Source organism: Lonchura striata, chromosome 4 (genome assembly GCF_050655825.1).
Source record: "Lonchura striata isolate lonStrDom1 chromosome 4, ASM5065582v1, whole genome shotgun sequence".
Classification (NCBI taxonomy): domain Eukaryota; kingdom Metazoa; phylum Chordata; class Aves; order Passeriformes; family Estrildidae; genus Lonchura; species Lonchura striata.
Window position 1 is genome coordinate 18,905,221 of NC_140706.1, and position 16,722 is coordinate 18,921,942.

The 16,722-nt window shown below is 38.1% G+C and overlaps 1 protein-coding gene across 3 annotated transcripts in view; it reads left to right on the top strand.

Annotated features, from left to right (window-relative positions):
• STIM2 (stromal interaction molecule 2) overlaps nt 1–16,722 on the top strand; it is a 67,257-nt gene that overhangs the window by 34,894 nt on the left and 15,641 nt on the right. For 2 of the 3 annotated variants that reach the window (XM_085577755.1, XM_021554407.4), the window contains exons 2-3: nt 959–1,089; nt 11,208–11,322. In XM_085577755.1, the coding sequence (XP_085433881.1) occupies nt 959–1,089; nt 11,208–11,322 (246 nt within the window). The other variant, XM_085577756.1, reaches the window with a different exon arrangement.

A 16,722-nucleotide genomic window follows, 5' to 3' on the forward strand; every position in this document is an offset into this window, starting at 1 on the left:
ATAATGGCTACTACAGTGGGAATTTGCTACCTTATTAAAATTCAACTTTGAATAAACAATTTATGTATCCTTCTTCCACTTTCTGTTCTTTGCTGGTGCTTGGTACATCAGAATTAATGTAATAGTTGCTATTAGTTAATGCCAAGGTCTGCGTAAGGCCACTGTGGTGATGGTCGATCATCATGCATGGTAGAATTTTGGTGCATTTGGCATGTACTTTCTAGAAGGGAAAGAACACAGATTTAGCAATTTGATATGGTGCCAGCTGAGCCATCAGATATGTGCAAATCATGAGCCTTCAGTAATGAATGCAAATGAAAGTGTTCTATTTTTTGACTTGGAATCCTGCTCTACAGTGACTGCAGTTTGTGATCAGAGTGCACAGGACTAATACATCGTGTACTACTATCAGCTGAATTTTCTTTGCAGTGAGCTTTCTGCTCTTGCAGTTCTTTAGTATTTTGTGTTCAGTAGTACCACCTATTTGGAATTTGTTCTGCAATGTGATTGCTATCCCTTTATTATCTGTTTATGAAACTATGATTGTATGATATGAGAATTCCTTTTATTTACCTCTACTGTTCTTTGTTTTGTTCAGACTTTCAGAAAGGAGACTGGGAAATGAGGTGGCTTTACTTGCCCCTGCACTGACATAAACTAAATGTGGATGATAAAAGAAAAAATGGAAATATTAAGTTAGTGGGATGAAAGAAATAAATGGAAGCCAAAACTATTTCAGCCTATTTTTTGTGGCTCCTTCCTGAATAAAAAAGTTGCTTTGCACACACAAGCCTTTCACTTTTTTTTGTACAATTACTCTTTTATGGTTAAATTTGATATCTATGACCTGGTGATTACATGCAATGAAATACATGTACACAATACAGGAATTTAAACCCTTTTGCTTGGGAGCATTTCTGTTGTGTTGATTTGATTGTTTTTGTCCTCCTCACTTTAGATCCCTGCAGTTCACTCAGCCCACCGTGCTTTACTGAGGAGGACCGGTTCAGCCTAGAAGCTCTCCGCATGATCCATAAGCAAATGGATGATGACAAAGATGGTGGTATCGAAGTAGATGAAAGTGATGAGGTAGGAGTAAAAGAAACTTGAGTTATGCATACATGAAGTATTTTTTATCTTTTTGTTTTGTATAGCTGCTCTTAATCTTTCAGCACTTGAGTAGTTGTTGCTGTTCTTCTTAATTCAGCCCTTTCCTCAGATGAATATGGAAGGAAAGTCTAATTTCTGTATTTGTCTGAAATAGGATTTTACTGTCCATTGTTCTAGCCTAAAGGAAAGTTTTGTGTGACTATGTATAGAAGTTGCTACTTTTGTGATTGGTGTAAGAGGTGGGTAAAGGTGAAAGGTTTAGCTTGCAGTATGACAGTGATGTGATCCATTGCTTAATGTTATGGTTTCTTCACTCAAAATTTTCTTGGCTAAGGCATAACTGGGCTATTGTATTTATCTTAGATCTGTTGCAGGCACTTCATGGTGTAAAACAATACCTGTTACAGAGAGCAGTCTGGAAGAAATATTTTTGGTTTGGTTTGCATTTTACAGACAAGCATTAAAAACAATGTGCTTACTAATGGTAAATTAAGTCCTACAACCTAAGGAAGTTTTTTGTGACAATGCTTGAATGAGCATTGGGAGCCTACCATTGCTAGGTAGGCTCCCAATGGTCCTGGCAAAGGACTTGCCGTTGCATTTACTCAACTTTACCATTGGGATTCTCAGAATTACTGGGTAGGAATGGAAATGTCTATGGAGTTTCATTGTGCTTGCTTATTTTGCTCTCTGGCTGTTAGCACACACTTGACAACCAAGGGGGAGTGAAGATGCTCTCTAAAAATGAGGATATTGTCATGTGGTTCTGACACCCATTCTTACTGTAAATGAATGGGAGAAGAATCTAACCCTATTTTGTCATCCTTTTTTATAATATCTAGGGGAAGATTCTTCTCCCTGAATGAGTTATGCATTATTGTTGTCAAATTTAATGTGATGCTACTTACTTTTCTGTGTGCCTATGTGCAAACAGCATCAACAGGCCCCATAACCTGACCCTGAACTCTTCCAGGGACTGGGTTACCCAGAAAGTCTCTGCGCAGCCTGTTCCACTGCCTCTCTACCCTCTGAGTAAAGAATTGTTCCTAACATGTAGTCTAAAGCTTTCCTGTTTTAGTTTAAAACCATTTTCCCTTGTTCTGTCACTATCTGCCTGTGTAAAAGGTTGCTCTCCCTCTATTTTATACCCCTCCTATATGTACTGAAGGTCACAATAAGATCTTGGAACCTTCTCCAGGCTGAACAGCCCAGCTCTCTCAGCCTGTCTTAAGGTAGGTGCTCCAGTGCTCTGATCATCTTGGTTGGCTGGACTTGTTCCAACAGGTCAGTGTCTTTCTTGTGCTGAGGAGCTGGAGGCAGCATTCCAGGTGGGATCTCACAGGAGCAGAATAGAGGGGCAGAATCACCTCCCTCAACCTGCAGGCCACTCCTCTTTCAGTATAGCCCAGGATGCAGCTGGCTTTTTGGCCTGTGAGTGCACACTGTTGGCTCATGTTCAGCTTTCCATCCACCAGCACCCCCAAGTCCTTCTTGGTAGGGCTGCTCTCAATGACTTCTCCCAGTCTGTGATCATGTGTGCATTGCTCCAGTGCAGGTGCAACACCTTGTCCTTGGACTTCATGATGTTCTCATGGGCCCACTTGTTAGGTTTGGCCAGATCCCTCTGGATGACAGCTCTTCCTTTTTCTAGTTCATCTGTGCTGTTCAGCTTCATGTCATCTGCAAACTTGCTGAGGATGCACTTGATCTCACTGTCTGTGTTGTTGATGAAGGTATAAAAGAGTCCCTGTCCCAAGAGAGAGCCCTGAAGGGCACCACTCATCACTGGCTTCCAGCTGGACATAGAATGATTGACAGCTGTGTCCATTCAGGCAGTTCCTTATTCATCAAATCATCCATCCTTCTAATCAGTATCTTTCCAGTCTGGGGATAAGGATGTTATGTGCCACCGTGTCAAAGGTCTTTCAGTGGTCTAGGTAGATGACATTTGTTTGGTCTTCCCTTATCAACCATAGAGGCACCCCATCATAGAAAGCCACCAGATCAGTCAGACACTGTTTTCCCTTAGTAAAGCCAGGCTGGATTGTCTCAGATCACTTCATCGTATGTGCTGTAAGATTGCTTCCATGAGGAGGATCTGCTCCATGATCTTCCAAAACACAGAGGTGTGAGGCTCAATGGTCTCTATTTTCTCAGGTCTTTGTTTCTTCTCTTTTTCAGTAAGACTGATGTTTCCTTTTCCCCAATCACTAGGGAATTCACCTGACTGCCCTGACTTTTCAAAAGTAACACATAGTTTGCCTTTGTTATTGCAGAATGTTTGCAGCATGCACAGTTCAGTATGCAAAGCGAAACATTAGTGATGGAGTGTGAGCTTCCTGAGGAACTTCCCAGTGCTTTGATTGTTTCTCTTGACTTATACTGCATTTTTTTTTACACTAAAGTTGAGGAAGTTGAAAGAAAATACTGAAACATATATATATGGGAAATATTTTATTAGTATTCAGAAGATTTGCCCTGGTTTCCAGTGCACCATCTTTATATCTGACCTTGTTTCTTCCTGTTCAGAGAAAGCAAGAGAAACTATGCTAAAGACCTGTTTAAATGGCTGAACTTATAATAGTTGATGAGGCATGTTGTTCAAGTGGGGTAATTAGAGATAGGTGAAACTATATGTTCAAACTACACATTGTGCATAAAGTAAGATGACTTAATTGTAGCCTTGTTTCTGCTAGTTCACTTTTAATTATTGAAGAAATATTTAATAACCCACATTCTGCAAAGTAGCACTTTTTACATATAATTTCCACGCAAATCAGTGATGAATATGTATTTGCATAGAGTACTTTCTTCTAGGACATTAAATGCAAACCTGAAATTAATGAGAAATGCAGTTTAATTGCAAGTTCAGCTACTAACCTCTGTTTTTCTTGTAGTGCTTTTACTAAATCTTTACCATTATCTTAAAAGATCTACATTTACACAACACAGTTATGTAATTACCAGTAGGTCTGAATATGTACTGAATATGTCCTATTTATATTTCAGAACCAGATTCTTTTTTGTTCTGTCACAGTAGGTAATTCTGCTTATTCTGATTAAGAAGGAGGACTGATAATTAAAAAACCCACTTTATTAGAAGTAAAGCTTACATGAAATACAGGGGTTTTACTTAACAGCAGGGAATGGATTTTCTGTTTTGTGCTGCATGGTTTTTACTTGCAAGACTCCTGAAGAGCAGCATATTGAGTATGTGGTTTAGATGTTCATTAGCTTTTTACTTGGCAGGAAGACTGTGACAAGGTAGAATAACTTTCTGCTGTTTTACCAGCACTACAACAGTGTTGCAAGGGTATATTTACACCAAGGAAGGAAGTTCTTGTAAATAAGTTATTTTGAGACAGGAAGGTAAAAAGAGCTAAAGATGCTGAACTATTTATTTTAATTTCCTAATCCAGTTAACTCCCAACAGTGATTCCAGACATTTCATCTACATGCAGTTTATTTTTCCTAATGTTTTCATGCCCTGTTTTAGGTTGTAGCTTGTTTTTCCTCTGTAAATTGAAAGACCACATAAAACCATTCTGTAAAGAAGAAATTTTTCTAGGATATTAGAAAATTTGAATGAAGATATTTCTTATTTCCTCAAAAACTGTCTGATACTGGGAGACCTTTGGATGTACTTTGTATGGACTGGAAAGAAACTTGTGTTTGACTTTGCTAAAGTTGATGTGAGGAAACCTGATCTAAATTTTTAGCATGGGATTTAATAGTCAGCTAACCATGAGGGATTTTGTTGAAGTCTTCTAAGAAAGTTAGAGGGGTTCTAGTCTGAGCATGGAGTAGTTACATTTTCTTTATTATTTGCTATGGTACAGCAGGAAAAAGGAAGAAAAAAAAGCTCTCTATACTTACTCTGAAGGCAAGCTAATATGAATTTTACTATCAGACTTGCTGCTGATATTATTACTTTATATGTAATATAAAGTAATAACTTTATACTCGATAGGCTTTCTGTGTAAGGATTGTGGTTGTTTAAGCTAGTTTCAAGAGGTAGGCTGTAAACGGGTAACTGAAAGGGAGAACGTGGTATTACTAACTGAGGTTTTAGTCATGTGTTGTGGGAGGCTGTCTGCCTCAGGAAGCATCTGTTGCACCATGGGAGCATGTTTTGTTTTCATGATGAGACACAAGCAGTAAAGCAGACTTATCATATGTTCACTATTTACATAGGTTTTTCCTGTTTCCAAAGAACTTCCCTAAGCAGATCCTACATAAAGTAATTTCCTCAAGGAATCTCTCTGCAGTGTTAGAATAAGTAGATGTTTTTGAAGTGTTAGTATCTTACTGTATGTCTCACCAAGCCAAAGACACAAATGTACAGTTTTGCATGGGATCTCTGGGTAGATCGCTTCATATTTTGCTCAAGTTTTATTAAGGAGGTAACTGGAATTTTCACCTTATAAAAACTGCAAACTGAAAAAACCCCATAGAAAACCACCAACACTGCCCCATGCCCTTCCCCTCAAAAAAAAAAAAAAAAAAAAAAAGTACAGTAAGGAGACGAGACTGCAGCATTGAAAGCACCAGAGAATAGCTTTTAGCAGGATGGTCAAAGAAGTTGGAACCTCAGAGATGATGTGCTGAAGTGACTGACTTAAAAATGTTGTCTGGAGGCAAAAATCAAATAGAATCTAACTTTCCTGGCCTAAGCCAGGGAAGATGATTCTCTACTATACAGTGATTAAAGCAGGAAAAGTAGCTAGCATGGTCTGGAATGATAATACTATTATAGCACTATGGCTGTACTAAGTTTGACAGGGATAGGCTTCATTTTGTTCTCTAGAAATATACTCTCAGCAGAATGTTAAATGTCCTTTCAAGTTCCCTTAGTATTTTGGTTTTGTCATTGTAGTTTATGTAATAAAAGTCCTTAAAATGGAGTTCGTATTTCTGTAAACAACTTAATATTTTTGTGTCAGCTGTTTAGACAGAATTCTGCATGTGGAAAAATGTGTGCTGGAGTGGTTCAGAAACTGGAGACCCTATAACTGTATTTTCATGACACTGGGATGGCTCCTGAATGCATTTTACATCTCGCTGTGCAAGACATTCTCTTACAAACATTGAACTTTCAAACAAGGATTTTGAGCTTTCTAACCAGTGCAGCAAACCCTTGCCCCCAGAGCTACTGGGTTACTTTGAATTCCTTAATTTGTTGTGGCTCTTTTAATAGAGGTATTTTTTTGAATAAAGTTTTTAAAATTAAACTGCTAATATATTTGTCCCCAGGCAGAGTGTGTTTTAGCCTTCTGTAGTTTTGTAAGCCGCTCTGAACATGTCTAGACAATTTGTTTTTGTAGAGCAGGATAAGGAGCCAGGTCTTGTGTGAAAACACTGCTGGTGCTGGTTGACAGCTGTGCCTGTGCAGAGAAGCCACAGAGAGGCAGCACGTGTTGTCGTGGGTACAGTTGCACAGAAATCTGTTCCAGCGTGGTTTGGACTGGACCTACCTCACGCCTTGCCTCCTTGCATGTGATTAAGCTAATGTGTGTCTGTCTGCACCTCTTTATTTAGTTCTGCTACAATGAAGTGATCCCTGGGAAATTCTATCTTGGCTTTGCAGAGATTGCAGAGTTTACTTTGCAGTAGATGGCTACAGTTTTGTTTTGAGCTGCAGTAACTTTTTTGGATAGAATGTGTAGGTTATTTAAGATATACTTGATAACACTTTCCTGGCTGGGTCCTACATTGTTCTAGTCATGTTTTATTATTAATTCTTAATATTATTAAATATGTTATTTTTCTTTATAGCATCTTTAGAAGCCATTTCTGTAGGGTAGGCAGTCATACCTGAATCATAGTGTATTGTCTTTTAAAAGCACATCAGCCATCATAATTTAGTCAGTATGTGTGACATTGCAATAGCTGCAACAAATCTTGCAGCAAATAGATGTGAGGAAATGTACTAAAAGGCTGAAGTTGTAACTTATGCTGCCTTTCCCTTTGAAAGAATAAACCTGGAGGAAATAACACTATTTGAGGAATAGGTACTCAAGGGTGAGAGTAATACCTGGCCAGGAGATGATACTAATTGTCTTAAGGTAAACTTGTCAGTTAGGGGGGTCTATTTTAAGTTGATGAAACTGAAAATTATAAACTTGAGCCTTCACCCAGAACAAAATATCAACATTGTGAGAGTGGTTCCTGCTGCTGTTAGTCAGTGTGGTTAATTTTACTTTTCCAGTGGCATTCTTAAAAGTATGCAATTGCTTGTTTGTCCTGCAAGTGTGTCTTGCAGCATTGAAATTTTTTTCCCCCTTTTTCTGCTTTGTTCTTTCTTTCTTTTTTTTTTTTTGTCAGTTATGGTACTTCTGGGATCAAAACTCTAGTTTCAAGTCTAGGTGGGGTGTTTTTTAAATTCTGTATTTGTTTTTGAAGTAACTGATTTAACAAATGATTATTTTTGTTTCATACAGAGTTTTTAGGTAATTTGTCTTCTGCTTTTTCTTGGTTTCAGCTTTGTAGTCTTAAGAAGACTTCTCCTTTCTGAGTTATTATGTTGGCTAAGATAATACTTAAATGTGTTTTTCTTAGAGCTTATTCTTTTAATCTCCCTATTTAGAGTTATTTTTCTAACCGTTTCTGTGTATACTTGATGACCAGGGCAACAGAAGAGAGATTATCTGCCATGACAAGGCACAGAAAAATCCTCTTTTTAACTAGAGTCGTTCTGTTTTTGTTTAGGTCCTAGTTCTTTTTCTTAAGGAAGCACTTCCATATTAGGCCACTTTTGGAATAAAGATCTTTTATACCAAAGAAAGATGTTTGCTGTTGTTACATACCTCTTTGAAACACGGTGACCTCTCTCCAGGTCCGTGTGCTGTAACTTTGGTGTTGTGACACCTCGTGGTGTCAGAGAACCTCTGAGGAGTCATCGTGGTTTTTCCTCGGGATCTGGGAGGAGAAGAGGGGCTTTTCACTTGGAAGAGGTTCTCGGGGATGTGCCGTGTCTGCCCCGAGCAGGGGCTGTGCTGGTTCCTGGCGGCAGGCCGCTGTCAGTCCGCGCCGCGCTCCCTTACCGCGGCCGCGCTCCCTTACCGCGGCCGCGCTCCCTTACCGCGGCCGCGCTCCCTTACCGCGGCCGCGCTCCCTTACCGCGGCCGCGCTCCGGCGCGCTCGGCCTTCCTTGGCCTGCGGGCGGCGCCCTCTGCGGGCGGCGCGGCGGAACTGCAGGAGCTCCTGCAGGCCCGGCTCGGGGTAGGATGGGCGCGAGTTCTCAGCTGGCATCTTCCTTCTCTTCTCCTCACAATTGAGTTGTACTGTTAACAGCACCTGTACCTGAACAAAAGTTATCATCCTTCAGTATTTCGCAGCCTTTACTGACAACTATCAGTAAAGGTAGCAACTTTGTACAAACGGAGGTGTTCCGAGTCCTAGCTGAGAAGACTCAAAATTGGCCCAAGCCTGTATATACAACATATTCTGTCCCTCTTCAGCAACTTGATCACCCTACAGCACTTGTTTTGAAAAAAATGTCCATGCCTGACATATGGAGTCTCCAAGGATGGTGCATCACCAGTCACTAGAAAGCTGAAGAGTGAGCATTAGCATTTACCTTAACCCCCATGTGAAAAGAGAGAATCATTACAGAGAGGGACATATAATGCATGTCTTTGCTGTATTTTTTAGTATGTTTTTTGCAACTTCCTGAAAGATATTCTGGGGATGTCAGTTGACAGCAGATACTTGCAGTCTGGAGGGAAAAGGTAAGATGGAAAAACATCAGTTCTTTTCTGCTATTCCATCTGTAAGACTGTACTGTAATCTGGAAAGATTTAGGGACGTTAGTAGATAGGAATCCACATTAGTGGATTATTTTGTTTGTTTTCTTATTGTTTAGTTCCTGCTCTTCAGTTTAGCCTTTAATAAACATGGAGTGGGAATAAATAAGAAAATCCATCTTTCATTACATGACAGTTGTAGAATTTGGCAGCTTCACGGTAGCATTGCCAATATGGGAAGTTTTCAGAGTTCCCACTTGGGTGATGGAATATGCAACAGATATTTTTACATTTGCATACAGTTACAGCATACAGTCCTGTGCTTATTAAACCTTTTTACTGTTGCTGATCCATGGTTTTTCAGAAGTTCTGTAATTGCCTTTGCCCCAACAGGCTGCTATTTTCAGTTCTCATATATTACATAAGTTTCTCATATATTTCTCATGTATATGCATATGTGTGCATATATATATATTTATATATCTCAATTTATGTCATTCTTATACACATGGGGAAGAGGAGTTAAAAATGCTTATGCAGATTTGTGGGCTAAATGAAACTAATCTAGGAATCAAAAGGCTTTACAAAACTAATGTCTGACAATCAGAAAACTTTTGAAGTAATAGATAAATATGAGAGGATTTACATCCAGTCAGTGTTTCGATAGTATGGCTCTGTGGTGGTTTGTTTAAGAAGGGCAACTAGTATGTTGTCCCGAGTCCATCAGTTAGGCAAGAAACTTGAATCCATTCATAGTTTGAGATTCCCTCACATTCTAGTAAAAATATTTTAGTTAGGGAGAATTGGTAAGTGTTAGCTTTTGCTTGCATATTTCTGCTATTTGATACAGTTTCTTTTTATTAAGAGTTAATATCATTGTTTAAAGTTGGTTACTTTTCAGTGTCTCCTGCAGTTTCTGAAAGGTATAATCTCTAGATCTGATAGAAATGGAGCTTTTGTTATAAATGGAGTCTTTGCAGGTTGCTCTGCACTTGAATTATTACCTGGACTGAGTTTTAAGAATTGAGTTCTTCTGCAGTGCATCACTAGCTTGGCTTTCTTCCTCATCTCTTGAAGTGGTGATGACATATGATCAGCCATATAAAAGGTTCTTTTTGACTTAGCTGTCATGACTATGTGTAGCTGGTTTTGTTTGAGCAGCTTTATCCTTCACGAACTGAAGAAAGGAAGCTTGCTTGGTTTTCTGGTACTGTTAGTACCAGATACTAGTTTTCTGATACTAATCCTAAGGTCTTCACCCAAAGAGACTGTTCATACAATTCTTTCAGGGGCTGATACTTATGAAGGATTTCCACTATTAACGGGAGGTCATTTACCCACCAGTATTCTGACTTTTCTAGTCCTTTATGAAATAAAAAAATAGAGGGAATTTTACAGTTCTGTGGCTTTTCTTGGGTTTGTATTTGGAGAACTGTTTGTAGCAACTTGTGAAATACTGATACAACACTGCCATCATATGATTGTATCATAGAATCATGGAATGGTTTGGGTTGCAAGAGACCTTAAAGATCATTTGATTCCAACCTCCCTGTTGTAAGCAAGGACATCTTGTACTTGATCAGATTGCTCAGAGCCCAATCAAACCTGGCCTTGAATGCTTGCAGAGATGGGGCATTTACAGATTCTCTGCACAACATGTGCCAGTGCCTCACCACCCACTCTGTATGTCATGATTGCATGATCTTCCTTTTTATAATGTTTGCTAAAAGGCTTCCTATTAATTACTGAAAATGAAGAAGCTTTATGTAATGCTTCTGTGCTTGGAGTGTAACCACTGAGGAATGATTAGCAAGCAGAAAATTGGCCCTCAGATGACTTCTGTTTTTTAATTTGATGAATAGATGTCAAATTTTTGTTGTCTAATCAAAAGACTTTAATACTACTTAGTAAACAGCTTACTCTCATCCCTCAGGCAGTTGCATTTAACTGGTATGGCAGGATTCAGGCATTACTCATCCAAAAATTACTGGCACACTTTCAAATCTTGCATGGCCTCATTTTCAAGGAGGGGAAGTTGCTTAAATGTCATCAGAATAGAGAAGTGTAAAGTGTAACTGTGGTATGTTTCTGTAATCTCTGTAAATCTGAGGCATACTAATAATGTTAAACTCAGTACAGTGGCAACTGCGTTGTCAGTTTTTTCTAGGATTTAATGATTGTTAAAAACAAATCTTGTAAGAGTGTTTAATTTACCTTCTGAGTCTTTGATGTGGAAAACAGATCATTTCTCTGCTGCTTGGAAAACATGGGAAAGACTCTACCTGATTTCTGTATAATTTCTCATCAGAAATTGTTATTTGGGCATTTAAGATGATTTTCCCTTTTTTTCAGTTTCTAAGGGAAGATATGCAATACAAGGATGCCTCAAATAAACATAGTCATCTGCACAGAGAAGACAAGCATATCACCATTGAGGATCTGTGGAAACGCTGGAAAACGTCTGAAGGTAGGTAAAGAAGTATAGCTAAAAATGATGGTGGCTATTGACATAGTTTTAATTTAACAGTTCTTCCACCAAGTACGGAGTAGTGAATGAATGACTTCTTGAAGCATCTTCATGAATCTATTTTGACACTGTTATTTATAGGCACACATAAATCTGACTAAGAACTTAGTCCAGCTAGAGGTAATTTCCTCTTTGTGTGTTTTGTTTATTGTGAGTAAACTAAGATAACTTACATAAGGTTCTAATTTATCAAGGTGATTGGTACAAGTGCTGAATTCCAGATTAGCATTTTAAATTTAATAAACCCTAAGGATTTCTCTCAAGCTATTTTAATTTTTTAAAATATAGTATTAAGTGGCAAATTCAATGCACTTTCACTTTGATTTAAATTTTATTTGAGCTACAAAGATCTAGAATTCTTAGTCCAAAGAATTTTTGAAAATATTCTTTAACTTGGGATACAGTAAAATGTACTGACAACCCAACACCACCCGCCCTCCCTCACTTTGATTTAGATGAAATGAGTAAGTTGATCCAACTATTCCAAGTATCAAAGGACAGTATTTAACTAGCGAGTGTTCATTCCTAAACATGTCTCAGGATATAGTGATTAAAAAAGAGATCTGGAATGTTAGAATAGGAGAAAAAGTACCTAACTTCCTCAGCCTCTTCCCCACCCCACTCCTCATTCCGGAGGTGTTGTGCTGTCCTGGTTCTGGCCAGGACAGGATTAATTTTCAGCAGCACTCAGGAGGGGCATGGCTACAGCCAGGGCGTTATCCTACACCCCCACGTCACTGCTGGGAGCTGGGAAAGGAGTGTCTCTCTCTGCTGGGGATAAGAGGTTCATTCTGGTTGAGAAACATGGGGAACGGACCCATCTGGTATTTGTTTATTGTCAGGGGCTTTCCATGTGAGTAGTTTATTTTTCTTATACCTTTTGTTATTGTATTGTTGCTATTATTGTTCATTTTCTTATCTCATTGCTGTTTCCAGTAAATTGTTCCTATCTCAATTTGTGATGTTTACCCTTTGTGCCTCCAATTGGAGGGGAAGGGGAAACTGCACATGCTAAGGAAGGACTGCTAAACTTGAGAATACCATTCCTAAACCATGACATGTTCTAATGGTGAGCATAGAGAGATCTAAAACTTAGTATGGGTTAAACAACTAAAAGTAAGAACAGGAGGGGAATGAAACCAGGAATATGGCATTGGTTCATTCTGCTAATGCAGGAAGTCACTTAAGTGCACTCTGAGGTAATGCATGAAGTGTTTGGAATGTAGTAAATATCTGTTTTAACCAGTAACTTTTGGCCTTATCTCTTCAAATATTCCTTATATACTTATTAGCTGAAGATCCTGTTCCCTGAAAGTATTGCAACTAAATTATCAGAAAAAATTATCTCAAAACTGTAGGTCTAAGTCATGAGTAGCTGTTCAATAAGTTAGGCTATAGTGATTCTAGAAGTATCACTGTTGTGATTCTCTGTTGTGTATATATTCCAGGTTTTTTTTAATGCAGTGAATGAGTAAGACTCAAAAGACTTGGAATGTCTCATCTCATTGTGTCTGCTTATAGTGGCTTTTTTTGTGTATCCTACTGAGAGAACTAAAATTGCACCAGAGGGAGACCTTTAGAATGAGACTCCTGAGCAGTATTAACAGTGGTCTGCTGACTTTTAGAAAGCATGAAGCCCCTCAGAAGATGAACTACTTTAATTTGATTTTAGGTAGCATGGAAAATGTTGTCATTCCTTTCTAGATGTTTTAGGAATTTTTGATTTATTTGTTTTTTTATGTGCCACTAGTTTATAGCAATTGGACAACATTAAACAAGAGGATGGAAGGTAGTGTAAATAATAGCATCAGTAATTTGAGACTTTTAAACAGTCTGTTGAGGTATCTGTGTGAGAATTGCAAACTCTAGTGCTCTTGACAGTATATATAAAAACATCTTCAGGATCTGCTGCTGTGTAGCTTATGCTGAGTAGAATTTGCTTATTCTTTGCCATAAAGCTTGCTTTATGTGAATGTTTGTCTTAAATATTTGTCAAATAGCTTAAAGGCGATCTTTGTTTAACATATTGGTGGTACAAGATAGATAAGATGTGAAGGAAGAAAGTAAAAAAAATGCCATTGCTGTTTGATGTTTCCTTTTAGAATTAAGGAAAGTAGAGGTTACATTTAAATAATTGATTGAGAAGGACTTTATACACGGAATGTAACACTGAAGATTGGCTGCATTCAGAGCTCTAAAAATTGCCTAATAAAAGAGGGGGCCTCAGAATATTGCTTTTTAATATTTCTGGCACTGGGCGGGTTTTTGATGTCTCTGCCTGGTGCAGAATCTTTAAGTCATAATCTAGGCTGGTGCAAATTAAAGGAAGTTCAAGGCTGTTACAGGTTTTACTGCATGGCAGGAGTCATAATTGTAGCTTGAATCAGCATTTAGCCTAATGTTGCTGTGTTGCCATTCAGTTTAAAGGACTCCATTGGTACAAAACAAGACTGTAATTTAATTTAGTTTAGCTAGAATGTGCTTTTTGTGGCCTTTGAATTTTTTAAATCTCATAATCCAATTCTACAGAGTGTTCTCTTTAGAGGAGTGACTATGAACTATCATGGTTGTTTAAAATGTAGAAAACACTTCTCTCTGAAAGTCATCTGACTTCTGTTACTGTGTGTTACTGTTCTTTAAATGTAAATGCCAATATATGCTTGTTGTATGGTATTCTTTGACTGTCTCTTCTTCTAACTAAGCAGTATTTATACATGTACTATAGAGTCTTTAGGCTATTCACAAGTAGCAAACTTTGTAGCTATTGTTAGGTTAATATCAAAGGTGCATCTTCAGTGTTTTTTTTCTGCAAAGGCCTTGAAGAGGTAGTAGTTTTGAGTATTGCAAAGGGGACAGGTGAACATTTGGTTTGATGCCTGAATATCAGTCTTTGTACAATTGTCTTTGGAAGCTCTCTCACTCAGCGGCACCTGCCTTCTCTTTTTGCCCCTGTAATTGGCTGTGGTCATGGGAATTTAGTCTCAGTAGCAAGAGGGCTGTAAAATCAGTCCAGAGCTTTCAGCTGGGTGGTTCTCTGACCTGTTTCAGTGAGTAGGGCTGGGTGCTGCATTCGTAGTGATGTAGCATTGTCCCCTGGGACTTGGTTTTGTAGCCAAGTAAAAACTGTTGAAGTCAAACTTGGAATTCATGAATGCTTGGCTATTGTCAGAATAATGTGAATTCTATCAAAACCTAGTTGTTACAGAGAACCTTAAAGAAAAAGTAGCGGGTTTTTTTACCATTATGGCATATTTGAGCTTTAATGTATAGTATCTCCTATAGACTGCCCCATAATACAAAAAAACCACCATTATCCTTGCCTTCTATGTGTACTTTTTTTCCTCTCCTTTAATTCTCTTTCCCTCTTTGTGGAAAATAGGAGGTGAACTAAAGTCTGGTACATTATTTATTAGGGCAAAAAGATACAAAAATGGCTCTATATTTGCATGTGTAATCACCTGTTGTATTCTGATATACTACTGCACAAGTGTTCTTGCAGCAACTGGGACTAAACTGCATACCACAAACATGTTGTGGTTGCCTTCCTTTCTAATCATTTGCTGTCTCAGGTTTTAAATAACAGGAGATTGGAAATTAATGCAAGCAGGGCTTGGCTAAGGATGAGTTACATAATGCTGCATACTGCTGATGTTACTGCTGAAGATCCTAAAAACTAAGCTTTGAATTCTTTTGTGTGATATGATAAATTTAACATGATAAATTTAACACAAAAAAACTGGTAAATAGATTGATCTTCTAATTCCTGTGGGTTAACAATGAGAAACTTTCATATAGGGCCAGTTTAAAGCTACTTTTGCTGTCTTCACCTTCAGGTATGTTGGTAGAACAGTTGCAAAGAAGAAGGAAAAAAACCCCAAAACTTAAACTTGTGGTCTGAATAAAATAGCTGATGGAGGTCTAGAGTCTGAGTACTGCTCTGGGGTGTGAACACTGCTTTCTATACCTGCCTGCCCAAAGCATGTTGCCGACATCCTCTCTCTGGAGGTATCTCTTTATAAAAAGAGGTATGAGAGAGAAGGATGTTATAATTACTCTCTAATGTTACGTGCATTTAACTTACAGTAATTGTGGCTTGCTACTCTGTTGTCTGAAGTAGCGCTTTCTTTTTTGGTGATTAACTAAGAAAAAATTACAGCCTCAGCTAATTAGTGTGAGTTGGCACAATCTAATTGGCAGGGCTGATCAAGATGAATTTCAGCTGTCCTGCTTGCCCTTCAGTACACCTGGTCCTGTTGTATATCACACTTGCCTTGTCATGTTTCAGTGGACTACAAGTGCTTCTTGTGGAGAAAGGCCAGTTTGCTTTTCATACTTTATGCTGCTGTAGAACAAACATGTATGTCATGACTGGAGACAAGTCAAATAATACTCCTTACCAACATATGGCATATGGTAGATACCAACAAAAAGAACAGTCTGAATGTTTTCACTGATTGATAGAATAGGAAAGGAAGAACAGTGTAGCTTAGAGTCTGAGTCCACCTGCAAAACTTGGGGATCTGGCACTGGACTTCTGTGAGTGAAGAATTAGTTTACATAATAAACATAAATTTTCTTGCAAAATATGTGTGTAAAAAGAGATTAAGATCTTGACATCCCAGAATAAGAAATGACAGTACATATTCATAGCTTAGGTTGAGTGATCAGTTAAAGGGACACAACATAAATAAAGAAGTAATTGATACTGTTTTATAATAAAAGAGTAACATATAAGAGTACAGAAAGTACAAGTTTCAGTTCTAGTTTAGGATAGACTGTGGTTGCTTCTTTTTGCAGTTTCTGTACTAATGGAGGTATCTGATACAGTGATAGACAATGAATAATTAAGTACTTTTTCCAGAATATAATTGATTTGTTTGGGAAAATTTCATTGGTAGTCTATGAAGAAAACATCACACCAGTCTAAACAGCGCAACAGATGTGATTTGTTCTGGTAAACCACTTGAATGTGTAGCTCATTTCTTTCAGGATAATATGTTTAATGTTACCTCTGGGTTAAAGAAACCTATACATTTATGTAAAATTTGGCAGACTGTCTACAAAATTCTTTTAGTAGTAGAAGTGAAAAGTCTCAATTGTATTTTTAATCCTTCCCCCAACTTATAAACTCAGTGAATTGTGTGGCTTCTGAAATTGAGTATTCTGTACTGTCAGTGCTAGTTTGCAGTGGCTATTTTAGGCTTTTTTTTCCTCTTGTCACAACAAAACAATACTTTAATTGGGATCAGTCTATGAACATATTTCTAGAATGCAATTAAGGTGATATTTTATGGATAATTTTATCACTCTTTTGAGACTTGTTATGACCAGTCAAATAAC